The 17,844-nt window shown below is 36.4% G+C and overlaps 1 protein-coding gene across 4 annotated transcripts in view; it reads right to left on the bottom strand.

Annotated features, from left to right (window-relative positions):
- Positions 1-7,038: 7,038 nt before the first annotated feature.
- LOC122630277 (irregular chiasm C-roughest protein-like) overlaps positions 7,039-17,844 on the bottom strand; it is a 120,760-nt gene continuing 109,954 nt past the window's right edge. For 3 of the 4 annotated variants that reach the window (XM_043814610.1, XM_043814613.1, XM_043814614.1), the window contains 10 exons: positions 16,177-16,377; positions 14,031-14,161; positions 11,786-11,937; positions 10,955-11,265; positions 10,176-10,416; positions 9,619-9,774; positions 9,230-9,477; positions 8,780-9,015; positions 8,144-8,273; positions 7,039-7,174 (listed from right to left, as the gene is read on the bottom strand). In XM_043814610.1, the coding sequence (XP_043670545.1) occupies positions 7,076-7,174; positions 8,144-8,273; positions 8,780-9,015; positions 9,230-9,477; positions 9,619-9,774; positions 10,176-10,416; positions 10,955-11,265; positions 11,786-11,937; positions 14,031-14,161; positions 16,177-16,377 (1,905 nt within the window). In that variant the 3' untranslated portion in view covers positions 7,039-7,075. The remainder of the gene's footprint in view (positions 7,175-8,143; positions 8,274-8,779; positions 9,016-9,229; positions 9,478-9,618; positions 9,775-10,175; positions 10,417-10,954; positions 11,266-11,785; positions 11,938-14,030; positions 14,162-16,176; positions 16,378-17,844) is intronic. The other variant, XM_043814611.1, reaches the window with a different exon arrangement.

Genomic DNA, 17,844 nt, shown 5'->3' with positions numbered 1-17,844 from the left:
ATTTACTCTTCTTTAAATCACGATGACTATAGTCGTAGTATTTAAACGTCGACGATGGACGCACACGCGAATTTAGACAAACGTTGTTTTTTACTTCTAAGCGAAAGCCACCGAGTGTTTTATACCCTTTCGTGTTTCGTCACAATGGTCGATCGATTTACTAATTAATTATAATTGTAAGTAGGATTTGCGGTACAAAGAACCTTGTTTTACAAGTGTACATTACGACTTATTTACTATTGTGCACATAGTTTCTATCGTTTCGTAGTGTCCTCTTTTTTCTCTTTTCTTTTCTTTTCTTTTTTTTCTTTTTAGGTTTTTTTTTTTTTTATTCTTCTCTCGTACATCGCACGATACCAAATGTATCTTAATGAGGATTACGAGATTACGCGATACGGTTGCTATCGTGCACGGGGGAAAACAGTCTTTTTATGTTAAAAAATGTTTCTCAATGTTATAACGATAAGTGAGGTCGTACGATTATTATTTATGATTTATTTTTGTGATTGTGATTTATTTCATGTGGTTACGATTTATTTTTGACTATTTCTCCGGATTGGATAAGGCAAAGATCGAGCGACCAATCGTAGATGACCTTTACGCGAAATCATTTATAAAAGTCTGGGTTCATTAAGGGGGAAAAAAATTTTTTAATTTAAAAAAAAGAAGGAAAAATGGAGAAAAAATCCAAACCAAAGGAAACAACAACATGGAGAGATTAAATGTTCGAATTAGAAATGGAAACTTTGTTTTTTTCGGAATGGACGATCGTGATCCCGCACGTCGAATTTTCCATTTTCCTGCTTAAATAATTATCGATCAATTTGAATGACATATATATAGAAAGATAAAATCAAAAAAGATTGTTCATCTTGCTTTGGTAACAAGAAGATAAATGACAGGACATTCGCATAAGATTAGCGATTTATCTATTTGGGTATCTATCTATCTATCGATCAATCAAGAATCCTCGGTTGTCCTTCCTTTTTTTTTCTTTCTTCCTTTCCTTCTTTTTGAATTCTCGTCAATTCGTTTCGATAGCTCCAACGATCAATCTTTCGTTCTTCCTTTCGTACATTCGTTCGTTCGTTCGTTCGATCATTCCCAATCTCGTAAAATCGTGTACATACTTTCCTATGCGCTCTGCGAAAAAGCTTAACATCGAGAAAAATATGGGGGTATATATTATCTCCTATGTCGATTCAGTCGAATTCGAAATAGATTATATCGAGTATCAATGCGACGTTACACGCAATACGTTTCACGATAGTACGCAAAAAGAGTGCTCGAGTTTTTCTAAAAAGTCACTTTTCGTTTCACGATTAAAGGCGACTCGGTCGTTTTCGTTTTACGAGGTTTTGTTCTCTTACGAAGAGAGAGAAGAAAAAAAGAAAAAGAAGAAAAAGAAATACATTTTCTCCAGTTTTCTCTTCCCTATTATATATGTATATATTTATATAATATATATATATATATTATATATATATATAATTATATTTATGTACAAAACGAACATTACAATTACTCGTCATCGGAGATTCATCGGAAATTACGAAGAATATTGAAACGAAAATGACCGAGTCGACGGATAAACTTTGCGAAACAGTAGTTTAATAGGCCATAATAATTCCTAATCTTAAAGTATGAAAAGTATCAACAAATTTGAAAAACCTCTTCCACGTTCGCGATCAAGTAGACACCTCTTTTAATTACCATTTATCCACTTATCTCTTCTTCTTTCGCGAACTTTAATTAGTCGTTAGATTGCCTAGGAGTTTTGCCTTTACAACAGCATAAATCGGCCTGCGCAAAGTTTTCTTTTTACACATATTTTTTTTTTTACCAATACAAATTTTAACAATCTTTTCCAAAATGAGTATTATTAGAGATAATTATTTTTATAATAATAATTCATGACTAATAAGTCGTATTAACGATCGGATCACTTTGTGACAGTATAATAATATCTATTTCCATCTCTCTCTCCCTCTCCCTCTCTTTCTTTCTCTTTCTTTTTAAAGAAATGAATGCAATTTATTTTTCTTTTGTTAATAAACTAATGAGATCGTCTGTTTAAACGTTTAGAAGGAAACTTTGCGGAAGCCTTTCTTTATCTTCATTCTCTCTTTCTTCCTTTCTCTCTCTCTCTCTCTCTCTCTCTCTCTCTTTCTCTCTTCTTCTTCTTCTTCTTCTTCTTTTTCTTCTTCTCTGACTAAAGGCGAAGAAATCGATATATAATTTAATTAATAATTGACCGATAAACAATTAATACGTATCAGGGTGGTAATCGTAGCAAGAAGGCGTAAACTTCTATGATTCAAACGACATAAACTTTTCTAATTTTAACATTGCCACGTACCACCCACTTTACATTGATTGTTAATTACTTATCGCAGTATACTTTATTAACCTACTCTCCTTTCTTTTTTCATCGTCTCTCTTGTTCTTTTATTAACGATAGAAATGGTGTTTGACTATGTGTGTATATATACATATATATATATATATGTATATAAATATATATATATATATATATGTATATATACACGTAAATCTTTTCCCTATGCACACATCACACACATACACGCACACATACATGCACAGAAAGACGCGTGCGCGCGCGCATGTATTCGCACACGTGTTCACGCGCAACCTCGCAAAAACTCGAAAAAAACAAAAAAGAAAAAAGAAAAAGAAAAATATATAACACAAAGGACACTCGTTCTTTTTTCTTACGATCTCTCGTATATCTTTCACTCGGTGAATACATTCACGGTGAATTTCTTAGTATGTATTCGAATCTCTCTATACATTTCGAAATTCCATTTAAGCAATTTACATAGTTAGTGTATCGTTACGATAAGCTCGATAAGAAGATTAAGAATTGAAGTTATGTAATGTTATTACTGTTACTGTTTATTCAAAAAAGGAATAAAAAGAAGAAAAAATGTATAAATTCGTCTCTTATCGATCGCATCGTAATCATTAAAACACCTCCATGTATATAATTATGTATAACAAAAGCACGGACTCGCGCGCGCACGCGTACGTTCGTTAGACTCTCTGCTTCTCTCGTTAAAGAGAGAAGAGAGAGAGAGAGAGAGAGAGAGAGAGAGAGAGAGAGAGAGAGAGAGAGAAAGAGAGAGAGAGAGAGAGAGAGAGAGAGATTATATAGAGACAGAAAAAACAAAGATAGAGAAAACGAGCGACCGTAAACGCGATCGCGCACGCGACTTCTTTATTATATTTTTTTTTTGCGCGCCTAAGATAAAGATTTTCGAAATCTTAAGTAGTTAACAGTAACATCGGGGCGTCATGAAAAATGTACAGTATAATGATTTCGTTCGATTTACAATAGACGCGACGATTTACGAATCGAGACGAATCTCGAACTTAAGAAACGATTGTGTTTACGTGTATGTAAGTATATATTATCCTTGTGTATACGTATATTTATATATACATATGTGTATATATATATATATCATACAAGGAATATATATATATATGTATATAGTATACATACGAAGATGAAAAATTCGATGCACCCGGCATCGGAGTTGTAGAATAATGAAGATCTAAATGTTCGATTCTTATTGCTCGAGAATGATCGACACGATCGCGTGAAACGTCTACGATTTATGTATGTATTTAAGAGCGAGATATGCACATAATGATTCACAGTTATAAAACTAACTAAAAACCTTACGAGATACGCCGAGCGACGTCAAGAGTCGATTTTATTTACACAAAAGTATATTACACGCTTTGTTAGAATGATACGTAAATATGTATATGTATATACATATGTAGGTTTTATCGTGTACGTGTATATGCATGTGTATATATTTATATATTTATATATAAACATATTTATCAAGAAGATGCAAACGTATCCGATGCTTAGTCGTATATCGTTCGATATCTCGAAAAAGATTCTTTTTTTAAATTAAAAGAAAAAAAAAAAAAAAAAAAAAAAACAAGAAAAGAAGAAAAAGGAAAGATTACAAAAATTTAAAAAACAAAATGCACGACAGTGAAACGACCTCGTTTGAGTATTCATGCTCTTTCAACGATACTTCCGTCGATATTCAAAGCGAATATGCGACGGTCTGATCCCTAAAGCGCAGCCTTTCCTCGGATCAACGTCTTTTAATAATTGATAGGCTACCCTGTTTCGTTATCTTTTTATTTATTTCAACGGCTTTGTCAATGGATGTATCGTTTGCCACGCTTTAAGGATCAGCCTTGACGTAGATCATCGACGAGGAACGACACATTCGTTAAAATTTTCTTTGCATATATATGTATATATATATATATATATATTTCTTTTTTTTCTTTCTTTTCCATTTGGAATTTGATTTGATCGTTTAATTCCTCTTTTATCCTCGTCGACGAGTTACGAATTCGCAATCGCTTTAACGTAGAAATACGATATCAACGTCGAGAGAAAGCAAGCGAGGAACGAGTTTGAAATTCAAGATGAAATTGTATTTTTTTCGAAAAGCGTTAATTGCCTTTCGTCGTTTATAATTTTATATCTCTATTAGTATTATTATTGTTATTATTATCATTATCGTTATCATTATCATTATCATTATCATTATTATTATTATTATTATTATTATTATTATTATTATTATTATTATTATTATTATTTTATCTATTACTATCGTTATCATTATTATCCTTAATCGAGGAATATATTTACAGGAAGCCGTTCGACGATTACGAACGTGCTTATTTCAAATAGAGTTTTGCCCTTTTTTTTTTTAGCGCCATCGAAGAAACCTATATAGGCCCTAGGATTCGTATTGACAAAGGATGCATATGTATATATGTATAATATCGTAATAATACGTCTAACCAGTTTGTGCTATCTAATTTTACAAACGCGACCCGTATTTTGAATACTTCGAGAATTATGGAAAGAGGTGCCGATATCTATTTTCGACCTTCGTTTCCGGTTTTCGGGGTTTGTTGGAGGTGGTGTTGGTGGTGAGGGAATGGTGAGGAAGAGGGGTTTATTGCAATATCAAAATTCCATGCGAGAACCGATCCTATGTATTGCACTTTTCGTTTATTCCTTTGCCATCTGTTTTCCCTCTCTACGGACAACATTGAAAAAGAAGGAAGAGTAAAAAAAGGAAAAAAGAAAAGAGAGAGAGAGAGAAAAAAAAAGGAAAAGAACAAAAAATCATAAAGAGAACAAAAACAGAAATAGTCCGACTGATATTAATCCTTTCCCTCGCTATAGGGGATTCAAAATTCCATTAGTCCGTCGACTATTTAAATCGAAAACGGAGGAAAAGCGCGTCCCGTTGGAATATTTTTTTCTTTTTTTGCCGGTGTTTGTGATCCGCGCGCGAACATTAAACGAAAATTTAATCGGCTTCGATTCGAAAGAACGCTCGATTTAGAAAATAACAAAACAAAATGAAATAAAAAGCAACAAACATATATATATATATATATATATATATATATATATATATAAATGTATATGTGTATATATATACATATATATATATCTGGCAAAGCATAAACGCACCGAACGACGAAGTATACGGAGTCACATTATTTTTCTTTTTACTATCTTTTTTTGTTTTTGTTTTTTTTTCTCTTTTTCACGAATCGCAGTACAATGCTCTCTTTTCGCTAATTAGTCCTAGGAGTGCTCAAGAGAGAAAGAGCACACGGAATCGACGTATTCTCGTTCCTCGATCGTTATCTCGACGTTATCATCTCCACGTCGTTTCGACGAGAATTTCGTCACTTCGAACGAATCGTTTAAATGCTTATCGAGATCTAAAATATGTCAGTAGTGGATTGTCGATACCGAGTGGTCTGTTTTCAACATCGAAGAATAGTCTATTCTCCGATATATAAATCCGAACATAACCATCGTCCTTATGCTTATCCTCACGTGCGCGTATTTCGAGCATTATCTTCCTTCTTCTTTCTTCCTTCTTCTTGATCCTTTTCTTTTTCTTATAGATCGTATTCGAAAAGAGGAATAAGAGAGAACGTTCGAGTGCGGCGTATTAGTACGTTTAACTTTGAGAAACGTTCTTTTGATAAAAATCGTTGAGAGAAACGAACGTCGTTCGAAATTCTTTTGAGAAATTCGAATCGAGGATTTTACCTTCGATGGCCGATCGAAGAAGATCGATTTTCAACGTAGGTGAAATCTTCGTATCGTCCCTGTTACGTACGCTTTTCTGTATCTCTCTATCTCCCTCTCTCTCTCTCTCTCTCTTCTCTTTTTCTCTCTTTTCCTTTCTCTTTCGTCAACGATTTCTTCGAACGACGACGAAGAACGAAGAAAGAAGGCTGATGGGATTACAGGTCGAAATCTTCGTTGGTCCGACGATCAAACGACGGTCGAGGTACCGGTCGAGGATCTACCCGTCCAGTCGAAGAGTTGCCGATCCAAGAGTTTCCTCTCGAATCCTTCTTGATCGAGAACGTAATTCGGATCTCGACAGCTGCTCGATTCGACGATCCTCTCGAAAGCTCCTCTACTTTTACCGTATCCGTAGGTCCCTCGTCTTTTCTCTTCTTCTCGATCGACGTACGTCTTTCTTTTCGTCAACAACCTCGTTGCTGCTCGTGGATGATACTCCAAGAGTTCTTCCTGCATTTCCTCCCTTCTTGTTCTATTCTTTATCCAATCTCTCGTATAAACTGACGAGGAAGTTGGAACTTCGAAGAAACGATGACGTCCGAACGTCGAGGAGTCACGAAGATGACGTTGCTCGACAAGTAATCGATGATCTCTGCTGGCTTTTCTCAATTGCTTTAAAACGAGATCGATGTAGCTCAACATCTCGCCGTTCTCCAATAGCTTCATTCGGTCTCGTCTTATCTCGTTTTTCAAGGATGATCCTATCTTTTTACCAGCGAATTCACGTCGACGACGTTCCAACGATGAAATCTGACGAAAACAACAACGCTCTTGATATTCTTCTTCCATTCGATACGCGTCTTCCTCTCGAATACGACTAGGAGCTTCGAAGATGGCGCCTCCCGTGCGTCGTCGATGGTTCTAGTTCGGATAGACCCCCTGGCCTCATACGTGCGTTGCTAAAGTTCCTACTGCCGAAGTACGCTTCACGGTTGCCACTCCACCGTTTGGCCCTCCGGTTATATAATGCGCTGACAATGGCGCCTGTAAAAATAAAGATTTCGATGCTATAGCGACTATTCCCCACTCTAACATTTTAGGTACTTACTTATATATCATTTTAATTTACATTCGATTCATATAAATTTCATTTAAAATTCTTATTAAGCTTTTTCATGAGAAGAAAACGGAATGATAAATAAAATTGTAATAAATATATAATTTATGTAAATTGGATATATATATATATATGTATATGCTTTGTACAACTAGCTACGTCATAGATATAAAATATAGAAGCTATGTTCCTTCGAATAACATAACGCGTTTCTTTCTCTTGTATTTCTATAGAATTTAAAAAAAGAAAAAAGGAGAAAGGTGAATCGAAGGGGAAGTACACGCGCGCACGTAAGTGTCGGCCTTTCCATCGAATTGAATTATTCGCGCGAGAGGACGAAAACCATCTCCATCGTCTGTTTTATGCGGCTCGCGTTCACCCGTCTCAACTTTTTTTCTTACCGAGCCCAGAAAAAGAAGTTATTCGCGAGCGTGTCACTGGTTGTTTGAAAGTGACATTCTCTCTTTTTCTTTCTCTTTCTCTCTCTCTCTCTCTCTCTCTCTCTCTCTCTCTCTCTAATTACATTAAATTTCAAAGGAGTATACGTGCTGAGTTACACGTGTCGTAAGTTTCGTCAAATTACATTACACGTACGTTGTTAATAATTCTTTTGTCGCTAACTAATTTTTAGCTACGTGTTGTTACATTTAATAACAACGTTGAAATTTTCAACTAGTGTAGATATTTGATGCACAAATATTTTGTTTAATAACAAACACGAACACGCACGAATGATTATTGTTAAACAAATGTGAAGTATTCATTAAACAATAACGAATAAAACGAGCAAAGGAAGAGTATAAAGTAGACTTGAAAAGGATAGTAGAATATCGTTTCTACGTTCATATGTGCTTAACGAGTTGAAAGGATGGAAGAAAATTCTAAAGAGATCTCACCTGTGGTCCAGCACCATTCAAGGTGTTTAAGCTATTCATCCTCATCGCTTGAGTATATGGTGGCGGAGCTGGCGTGACTCCGGGCACTGCCGTGTGTGGCGCGTGCCTCAGCTGTTCAGCTGCTGACATCCTGTTACGAGTAATAATCCTTGCGATTAGTTATCGACTCTACCCAAAATAATGAGATTATATTGTTGGGTTAGGTGTGAGAAAGCTACGACGACGAGCATACGATGACCGGGATAAACTTTACCACGGCGTCCATTAAGGAACGAGCATATTGCATAATTGATATTGGCCAAGAGTTTTACGCGAGCGTTATCAAGCGCGTTGTCTTAATCGGTTTCCTGTTCTAACTATGGAGACGTTCGCTTCCATTATCGGCTTAAGTGCTCCAGCGTGTTAAGACGAGAAAAGTTTGATGTATATGTACATAGATACACACACATGTTTTTATATGTATATACAGCGTTTCTATATATACATATATTTATTTATTTATTTTTAATCGAATCCCGATTCACAAACTTTCTCAGGACCAATTAAAAAAGTCAATAATAATTGAAAAGAATTTACTTGAAACCGATATATCGAGGATCGTCCTTATCGATTTAAAAAAAGGTCCAGAGGTTTTACCTGAGATAAGGGTTGCCATAGGTCGCGGAAAAACGTGGATCGATGACCGGCGTTGTTTGTGGAGTGGATGTTCCCAAGTTCGCCGAACTCAGTCCAATTTTCTTCGATGCGAGGATTCCACCGGACGGTATCCTGCTCAAGGATTCCCGTGACGCTCCCATTCCTTGCGTTGTTGGTGGCATGTAGTCCCGCGTGTAATCCACGTATGGCACATAGCCGTTATTGTTGCTCCCGTCCTATGTCGCGTAAGTCAATGCGTTCGAATAATTAGACTGGGCTCGATTTGCATACGAAAGGGTTCTATCAATAATGTTTCTGCTTGTTCGAACATGAATGAACATAATTAAGACTGATTTTGGATTGTATCGACTGTATGAATAAATGAAAAGATCAGATCATTGAGAAAGTTTCTTTGAGAACTTATATTTGACGAGTATTTCGATAACTTACGTTATTTTTTGGTGGAAAGGATGGTTCCGTGTAGTCTGCGCTATAACGAAAGCCAAGGGGATTCGGAACAGGCCCAGCAAGTGCCAACGCGTTCACTCCTCGAGTGCTTCCTTCACCCTCGCTGTCAAGTGCTGTTACGCTTTCCGCATTACTAACGCTCGAACCAGCTCGTATGTCCGCTTTGACATCCGAGAGATTGCTGCTTCTATCGCTCTCGCGATATCGATCCGCGTTCGAGTCCGTTTCTTCTGCATTATAACGAATATATATATATATATATATATATATATATATATATATACATATGCATATAAATATCCGTGTAGGAAGTTGGCGAGGAAAATGCAGTGTAATGCAATAGTAATAATAATAACAACAATAATACTCACGCATATCAGTTTCCTGCGTTTGTGCTGTCCTCGGTCGTGGCTGTTTAATACGATCGCGACATTGTAGAATGAGTAGAACAATAATCCCAATCAGGATCACGCAGACAACGAGTCCAACGATGATGAGAATCAGTTGCAAATCGACTGGAATCAACGCTAAGCGTCATGCCTAGTTAAAATCTTGCGTGTCAACTCGCAAACGTATGATATTCTATGTGTCTATTCCTTTTTTGTTTGTTACTGTTTTTTCTCTTTTCGTTTTTTCTCCTCGATCCTTCCATGAACCGAGAAATAAATGAGAACACGGAAATGTTCAAAGTTTAACCCCGAAACGTTGAAAAGTTCTCTTCTAACCTGGAGAATCGTTGATATCGCGTTTTTAATATAACCGTCCTTGTAAAAGGTAATAATCGCTCCTACCAATATGCTTTCAGAAAAGACCAGAGAGAACAACGTTCTATTACAACGATTTATAAAATTTTCGATGTCGGAGTGAGATAGGATACGAGTCACGTTACTAGCGAGGTGGAAAGAGGTCGAGTATAAAATGAACTTACTGTGTGCTGTCAGGTTGATTATGACAGAATCCGTGCCGTAACTGTTCGTCACCGTACAGTTGTAATCCCCGAAATAGGTGGATACTGGATCGACCAATGTGACAGTGCTGACGACCCTCTCCGCCGTGTATTCTTCCTGAACGTAGAACGGCGTATTGTTCAACGAGAAATTGAGCTCACGACCAGCGAAGCTCCATACTACGGATTCCGCTTTTGGCACTGATATCGCAGTGCACTTTACCTGTGAAATCGACGAGAAGAAACGATAGAAAAAAGAAAAAAAGAAGAGACAGGCTTGGGAGAAGGAGAGATAGTGATAGGGATTGGTATCGGTTATAGAAAGGCTAACGCCTGAAAGAAATTTACGAGACATCCGTCTTACTTTTTATATCGATGTAAGAAGAAAAAAGGGGGAGTAGCATTCGAGAAATCTATCGTCACAGAATACTGACCTAGATTCTATTTTATCGACGACAAACGATTTACTTCGTGCGTCAGGGATATGAAATTTCGAGTTATTCGATATGTAAGTTATATAAGTGTTAATAATTCGTCAGATAAAAATATAAGTGATTTCAATTATATATTCTATTTATCGACGATTTCATTTAATAATAAGATAAGTACATCATTTTAAAATAGAAAACTTCCAAGATGTTCGTTGTACTTGAGAAAATGAACGTGATCATATCGTTATTATTTTTCTGGTTAAATTTCACGTTCTCTCAGAGGAGACAAACGTGAAGGAATATCCTGAAATTTTGAAGGATAAAAATTACCTTGACCACTCCCTCGTCCGGCACGTACTGAATCCTTTGTGACACTATGCTAGGTGGTCCACGAATGTAAATGTTGGCGGAACCCGTCAGTAAAGGAAAACCTGGTACGTGAGCCTTGCAAAAATAACGTCCTGCTGTCTCAGGACTGACGAAAACGCTTATATTTGGGCTTGTGGCTACCACGTGTTCCGAATCCTCATGGAACCATAGAATCTCGGGTGTGGGATTTCCATCGACGTCGCACTGCAAGATTTCCGTTGCGCCATAGTGTGTTTCTACGGAGACTGGCGGATGTCGAAATTGTGGTCCGTCTATGTAGAAGAAAAAATTCGCATTCAACCCATCAAGAAAATAATTAATACTTTATCAATTACTCGCCTGACATACGAACCATTTTACAGCACTTTTTTTTTAATTTGCGAGTGTACAAACTCCGGCGTGAATTTTCATAATTTCTCCATTTAAACTGTGCGAACTTTACGACCCTCTTCTTTCTTTTTTATATTTCTTGTTTTCCTTTTCCTCTTTCTTTTTTCTTTTCTTTTTCTTTTTTAACCGTCGCTACTGCACAGGCCCCCGTTTTTACTACTTAAGGTAATTTCTAGAGTACGTCGAGCGGGCACGACGGTAAAAATGATTTCGTCTCCGGAGTCGAATTTAAAGTTTCCGCTCGTAAACGTAAAAAGAAGGTTTGTATGTGTGTATGTGTGTATGTGTATTCCGGTTGTGTTCATACGCACACACATACGTATAAGCGCGTATATACATATATAAATGATTTATATGTATTGCACTCACACACGCATATGGATTTGTTGGTATTATACTTACATGTTATATCTAGAGTTTCAGTTTCTTCGCTTTTGCCGACATCGTTATGAACCTCACACTTTACGATCGCATCGTGAAGATCCCGCGTCGCGTTGTGAATGATCATTTCCGTCGTATAGTCTCCGATGACCTTTTTCTCGTTGATAAACCACCTGAAGGGACGAAAAAAAACAAAGAGTGAGCGATAACGATAAGTATCTTCGTCTTTTACTTTTTACTTTTTTTTTTTTTATTTCTTCATTTCTTTTTTTTCTTTCTTTTTTTTTTTTTTTTTAAATCGCACACAAGAAATTTCTTTCTCTCTCGAATAAATCTGTTCTATCGTGTGAACAGGACAATCGTTGTTTCTTTTATTTGCTTCTTGTTTTTTCTTGCTATCGTCTTAAAACGTTACAAATAGTATAAGGAAAAATAAAAAGAAGAAGAAGAAGAAGAAGAAAAATGCACGAACGAGTTAAGAACGAAACGAGATTTTCAAGTGGAAGACGTTTGTTCTCCTTACACGATCGCCAAGAAAATCGTCTCATCGTTTCGAATGGTAATAAACGGAATGGCTTGGACGTAGTCGAGTCTCTTCTATTTCTTTCCCTCTTACTCATTCATTCATTCTCTCTTTTCTTCTATCTATTTGTCTCTCTCATTCTCGAATCGTACTCAGTTACTCCGATAAAGGACAGAAGCTGGAGTCGTACTCGACGACTTAGCCGGTACGTGTCTATTCCACGTTTGGATGTGAACCAACACACTCAAGAATCACAATGCGATCGATTTTATCGGACTCGTACCGCGAACGGCTTAAAAGCCAAAAGAGCGACCGATAAACGATGACGTTGACAGCCGTAGGGATTCGAGAACCCACGAAAACGAAACGAACGAATTGTACCTTCGTATTTTCGAACGAGAGAAATTTTTCCTTCTTAAAGGGATTCGACGTTACGAAAAGACGCATGCGATGGTTACGGATTCATGAACGAACGAATGGAACTATTTCGTTGACGAGAAAAGATATACCTTTCAATAAATTCGACGATACCGATTATAAATAAAGGAAAATAATTGGAGAAGATGCTATCAGTAAAACGTAGAATATATTAATATAACGAATAATGTATTCGCGGTTTAATTCAATGAATCATACCCTTTAAAACGATCGTTTTTTTCTTTTAGAATTACCAAGAGGGTTTGTTAAAAGGGAGGGTAATCCGATCGCTCAGTTCACTTCCTTAAAATGGTAATCCGATCGCTTATGCCGGCTTTCATTCATGACCGAACTGATCTACCCCAAGTGAAGTAGATACAATACGTCTTTGTTACAAGAAATTTCTAAGCGGTGTTGTAATCCTTTTTAATAGTAGTTACGCCCATAGGGTGGTATTCATTTGTCTTTTTCCTTAGAGGACAAAAGAAGACAAATATTCCTACTATGATATAAACGTTAGAAACCCCTTTCGTTAGAAAAATGTCGTGATATTTAAGAAAAAGAATAAGTAAGATACGCTATGAAACCTTTAGAAAACGTCTCGTTGATGCACTACGATCGATCACAATTTCCAGATCCGGAAAAGGGGGAGGGCTGACGCGTCGTCAGAGACAATGAAATCAGGACGCAAGAGGTGTGTCGAGCTAAAGACCGTACTATTGTAAAAGAGAGTTTCTTCGTGAACGTGTCCTAAAAACTTGAACGATTATATAGGTCAAACGAGCCTTGACATGCGTATTAAACGTTCCGTATTTTTAACTAACGCCCAATACAACTCTGTTCCAATATTTAACATTCGATATTTTTTCTCTATAATTAATTGCGATTGGTATTGGTACGTAATTAATAGCTCCAACAAATTTTTGTATTTTTTATTGAAAGCATTTGCGTTGTCTCTTTTCTTTCTTCTTCTTTCTTTTTCTTTTTAGAAAATTCTTAATCGTCTCTACGTCGTTTGTATAAAGCATATAAGGTGAAAAGAAAGAGACGTAAGAGTTTAAGAGAAAGAAAGAGAAAAAAGGCCGCGGGCTATCGTTCTGCGGACGCACGCGATAGCGCGCGCATGATCTGCGCGCGCAGACGTCGTCCTGAATTTGACATTGTCCTCTTTGCAGACGGATATCGATCATCCGTTCTCTCTCGCGCTCTCTGGCCTCGGTCTTTGTCAGACTTGTAGCGTGACCCGCTATAAGAGCAACGTTGTTGCTCCCCACATGAACCCAGAAACGCCTGAGTAGTACAACCTCGTTGTGACTCAACACTCACCTGTACTCCATATCCGGGGGATTGCCCTCGGCGCGACATTTGAACCTCAATTCTGTTCCCTCGACGATACGTTTCTTATCCGATACTCCAGAGCCGCGGATTTTTAGTGACACCTTTGGTGCGTAACGTACCTGAAATAAATTCATTTATTTCAGTATTATTATTATTATTATTTTCGTTTTCTTTTCGTTTCTGCATTTTTTCGTTATCTCTTAATCTTGCACTTTTTGCTACTTTCAATTAACTGTGAAATTTTATAGCATCTATATATGGGTATATATATATATATATATATATATATATATATATATATGATATTTTATTTCTACTTCATTTTAAAAAATGTATTTACTTTAGTCAGCTTTAGTTTGCTGTGCTTGAGTTGTGACACCGAGTTCAATTCAACGTAGAACTTGTGAAAAGAATTTTATTAAGGGATTTCGCGAGATGGGACTCGCGACTTTCGACTCGTTTTACTCGAAATCGAGTTCTCTTTCTAGAGAAAGAAAAAGAAAAAGAAAAAAAGAAAAAGAAAAAAAGGAAAGAGAAACAGAGAAAAAGAGAGTTAAAAAGAAAGAGAGAGAGAGAGAGAGAGAGAGAAAGGGAGATTGAACATTTTGAATGTTCTTTTATCTCTCAATGCAAATTGGAGGCAATCGGAAGGTGGTGATTTTATTTTATCGTTTCGTATAACTGTTGAGAATAAAATATTTATTTTTATTTCATGAAAAGAGTTAATTTCCTTTTTATTGAGTCGAACGATCGATTCAATAAAATCTATATATATATATATATATATATATATATATATATATATATATGTATGTGTGTATGTATATATGTGTATGCGTGTATATATTATGTAGATGTATATATATATATATATATATATATATATATATATCTGAATTTCGAGTTTATCGAAGAGTTTCACTTAAGGTTAAAGGCGAATGTAACATATTCGGTTTAAAGTAGATCGTAAACAATAGGTCAGGCTTGAACGATCTTGTTTCACAGGTATCGCCTTTCGATACGAATATTCGAGAAAACTTTTAACTGGCAAGTATCGTACTTATGTACATATATCTACCTATGGAAAAGTGATACGAATTGTGGTACTATCTCTAGGATCAGAAACTTTACGAGAGATTTGTTTCGCAAGAAAAAGAGAAAGAAAGAGAGAAAGAAAGAAAGAAAGGAAGAAAGAAAGAAAATAGAAAGGAAGAAGGAAAGCCTTTCTTTTTACACGGAACAAGAAGACCTTCTAGGCTACGTAGAAAATTTTCAAAAGTTCTCCCTTACGATTTTATCGTACATAAATTTTGACGACGACACACGGAAGAAAGTAATTTCGCTCTACCGAGAAAAGAGTATTTCCTTGGGGCTCGCGACAGTACTCATTCTTTCGACCCTTCTCTCTCTCTCTCGCTCTCTCTCTCTCTCTCTCTCTCCCCCTCTTTTTCTTTCTGTCTCTCTTTTCTGCTTACAATGATATTTCATATTTGTGTAAAACAACAAGCAAGAAGATTTTTCTCAATAATATACATACATCTTTCAATACTCTTATAACATCACGATTAAACTTATTTTTCTTGTTAAGAAATCAAATTAATGAAATATTTTTCGATAATATTTAATCGAACTTGATAATCAGTAGCATGAGTTAATCATAATTGAAATGTGATGATCGTCGAAGGATTATCTAATATCTGGAATAAACAATATTATAAGAAGGAAGTTAAAGTTCGTATTCGTAATCAATCCATTGTTCAAGAAAAGGGAAAGAAAAAAAAAAAGAGAGAGAAAGAAAGAAGAGAAGACATAAAATGGTAACGAAAGGAAATGTAAAAGAAGGAACGAAATACGTAGTCAAAAGGTAAAAAGTTACGCCGCCGGCAGTAGACGATTATAACGCGGACCACTTCTCAAGAAACGACGTTAATTATTCTTCGCCTCGTTAATGCTGGCCGGCTTGCATTCAACAAGAAGGTCGTGTTAACTTTGCCCTGAAGCAAGCGTACGAAAAGCCGAGCAGTGCTTTTCCCTTTTCCGTTTGGATTTTAACCTTACAACCAGTTCTTCTCGGTGTAAAATAAAAAATCTCTTTATCACAACTAAATTTCTACCATAGAAATTTTCGACTTACCTCGACACGTAACTTGGCACTTTGCGGCGTCCGATCAGCCGCGTTTTGACTTTGGCACGTGAAGGTGGTATTGTCGTGCTCCTTACGTGGCATCACTTTCAGAACCGACTTCACCGTGTACAAAGGGCCACCATCGAAGAGTTCCTTGGTGGTTTCTATACCTCTATGTTGCACGTTGCCTCGCCCGTCGATCCACGTGATCTGCATCAAAGATTTTCCAAAGATAAATATCCGATCGATAAGGGGTTAGTGTCGATTACAGAACCGATCACCTTGTCATTCTCTCTCTCTCTCTCTCTCTTTCTCTCTCTCTCTCTCTCTCTCTCTCTGAACCGCTTATAATGTAAAAGACGGACTTCAAAAGCTGTAACAGGCGTATAACATTATCGAAACGTATTTGCGATCTTGTAGAGAAAATGTTGAAACCAGAAGAAGGAGAGGACTTGGAATGACGGAGATGAGGATACAGAGGGTAGTATCGATCGATCGGTCTGTACCGTTAGTACCGTTAACGTTTATCCGGCCTGGAGCGTTTTCCAAGCACCTCTTCTTCTTGACAGCCTTTGGAAGAGCTCGGAGGCCTCGAGTTTCATCGAGAAGCTTTCTCTCCAAACTTTCGAATCTTGTTTAAAATTAATTCACCTTCGGTAGCCGCCTTAACGGAGTAGAGAAGGCTGTTAACGATTGAAAATCTTCTCTTCTCGTTATGATTCTAGACCGATAGGATAGCGCAACTTTAAAGTATTCTTTCCATGGGAAAGATAGAAAGAGATGGGAGAAAAAAGTATGAGGTAAAATGAGAAAGAGAGACTTCGGACTTTTACTTCTTTTCTTGGTCCAGTATATCGATGAAAGTTCGTGTATAATATTATACCTATTTTACTTTGATAATTCCTTTTGATAATACTATAATCTGTTTTAGTTTTTGCAAGAAGTAAAAGAGAGAAAGAGAGAGAGAGAGAAAACTGCTTTCTTCTCAACTTTTATCTTATATACAAACACGCGTACGTATAACTATTCTACGGAAATCCGTCTTATCGAGTCTAATTACAAGTCTCGAGCGAGACTTCTACGAGAGTCTGTTATCGATATAAGCTTCGCACAAACTGTAAGTGCAGGCGACACAGAGCAGAAATTCGCGTACTGTTATATAAGTCACTTACGATTCTACTTGTACTCTCTCGTTACGATGTCGATATCGTTATGTTTCTTTTATTTCATTTTTTTTTCTTTTTCTCTTTTTTCTCTCTTTTCTCTTTCCTTTTTTCTTTTCTTTTTTCTTGTCTTGCTTTTCGTTACAGACAAAGTTATTAACAGAAAGACGGGAGAAAATTCTGACGAGATACGTCACTCTGAAATTATTTCGTTAAAGGAGACAAAAGTGTTCGTTTGACATGAATGCATTCTGTATATTTAGGTCAGGAGATTTAAAATTCCGTCTTTATATTCTTCGACGTTATTAATAACTCTAAAGAGAGAATTTTTATTTATTCAATATATATGTGTATATATATATATATATATATATATATATATATACGATCATCGAATTAGAAGTTAAAATTAACCAATTTCTTTCTTATTAATTCACAACTATAGAAACAATGTATAGTTGTACGAGAGCAGATAGATTCAATTATTCTTAAGTCTATATAAAGTCGCGATAGT

This window comes from Vespula pensylvanica, chromosome 6 (assembly GCF_014466175.1).
Source record: "Vespula pensylvanica isolate Volc-1 chromosome 6, ASM1446617v1, whole genome shotgun sequence".
In the NCBI taxonomy this organism is placed as follows: Eukaryota; Metazoa; Arthropoda; class Insecta; order Hymenoptera; family Vespidae; genus Vespula; species Vespula pensylvanica.
Note: the sequence above shows the minus strand (reverse complement) of the source record. Positions and strands in the feature narration are given on the sequence as shown.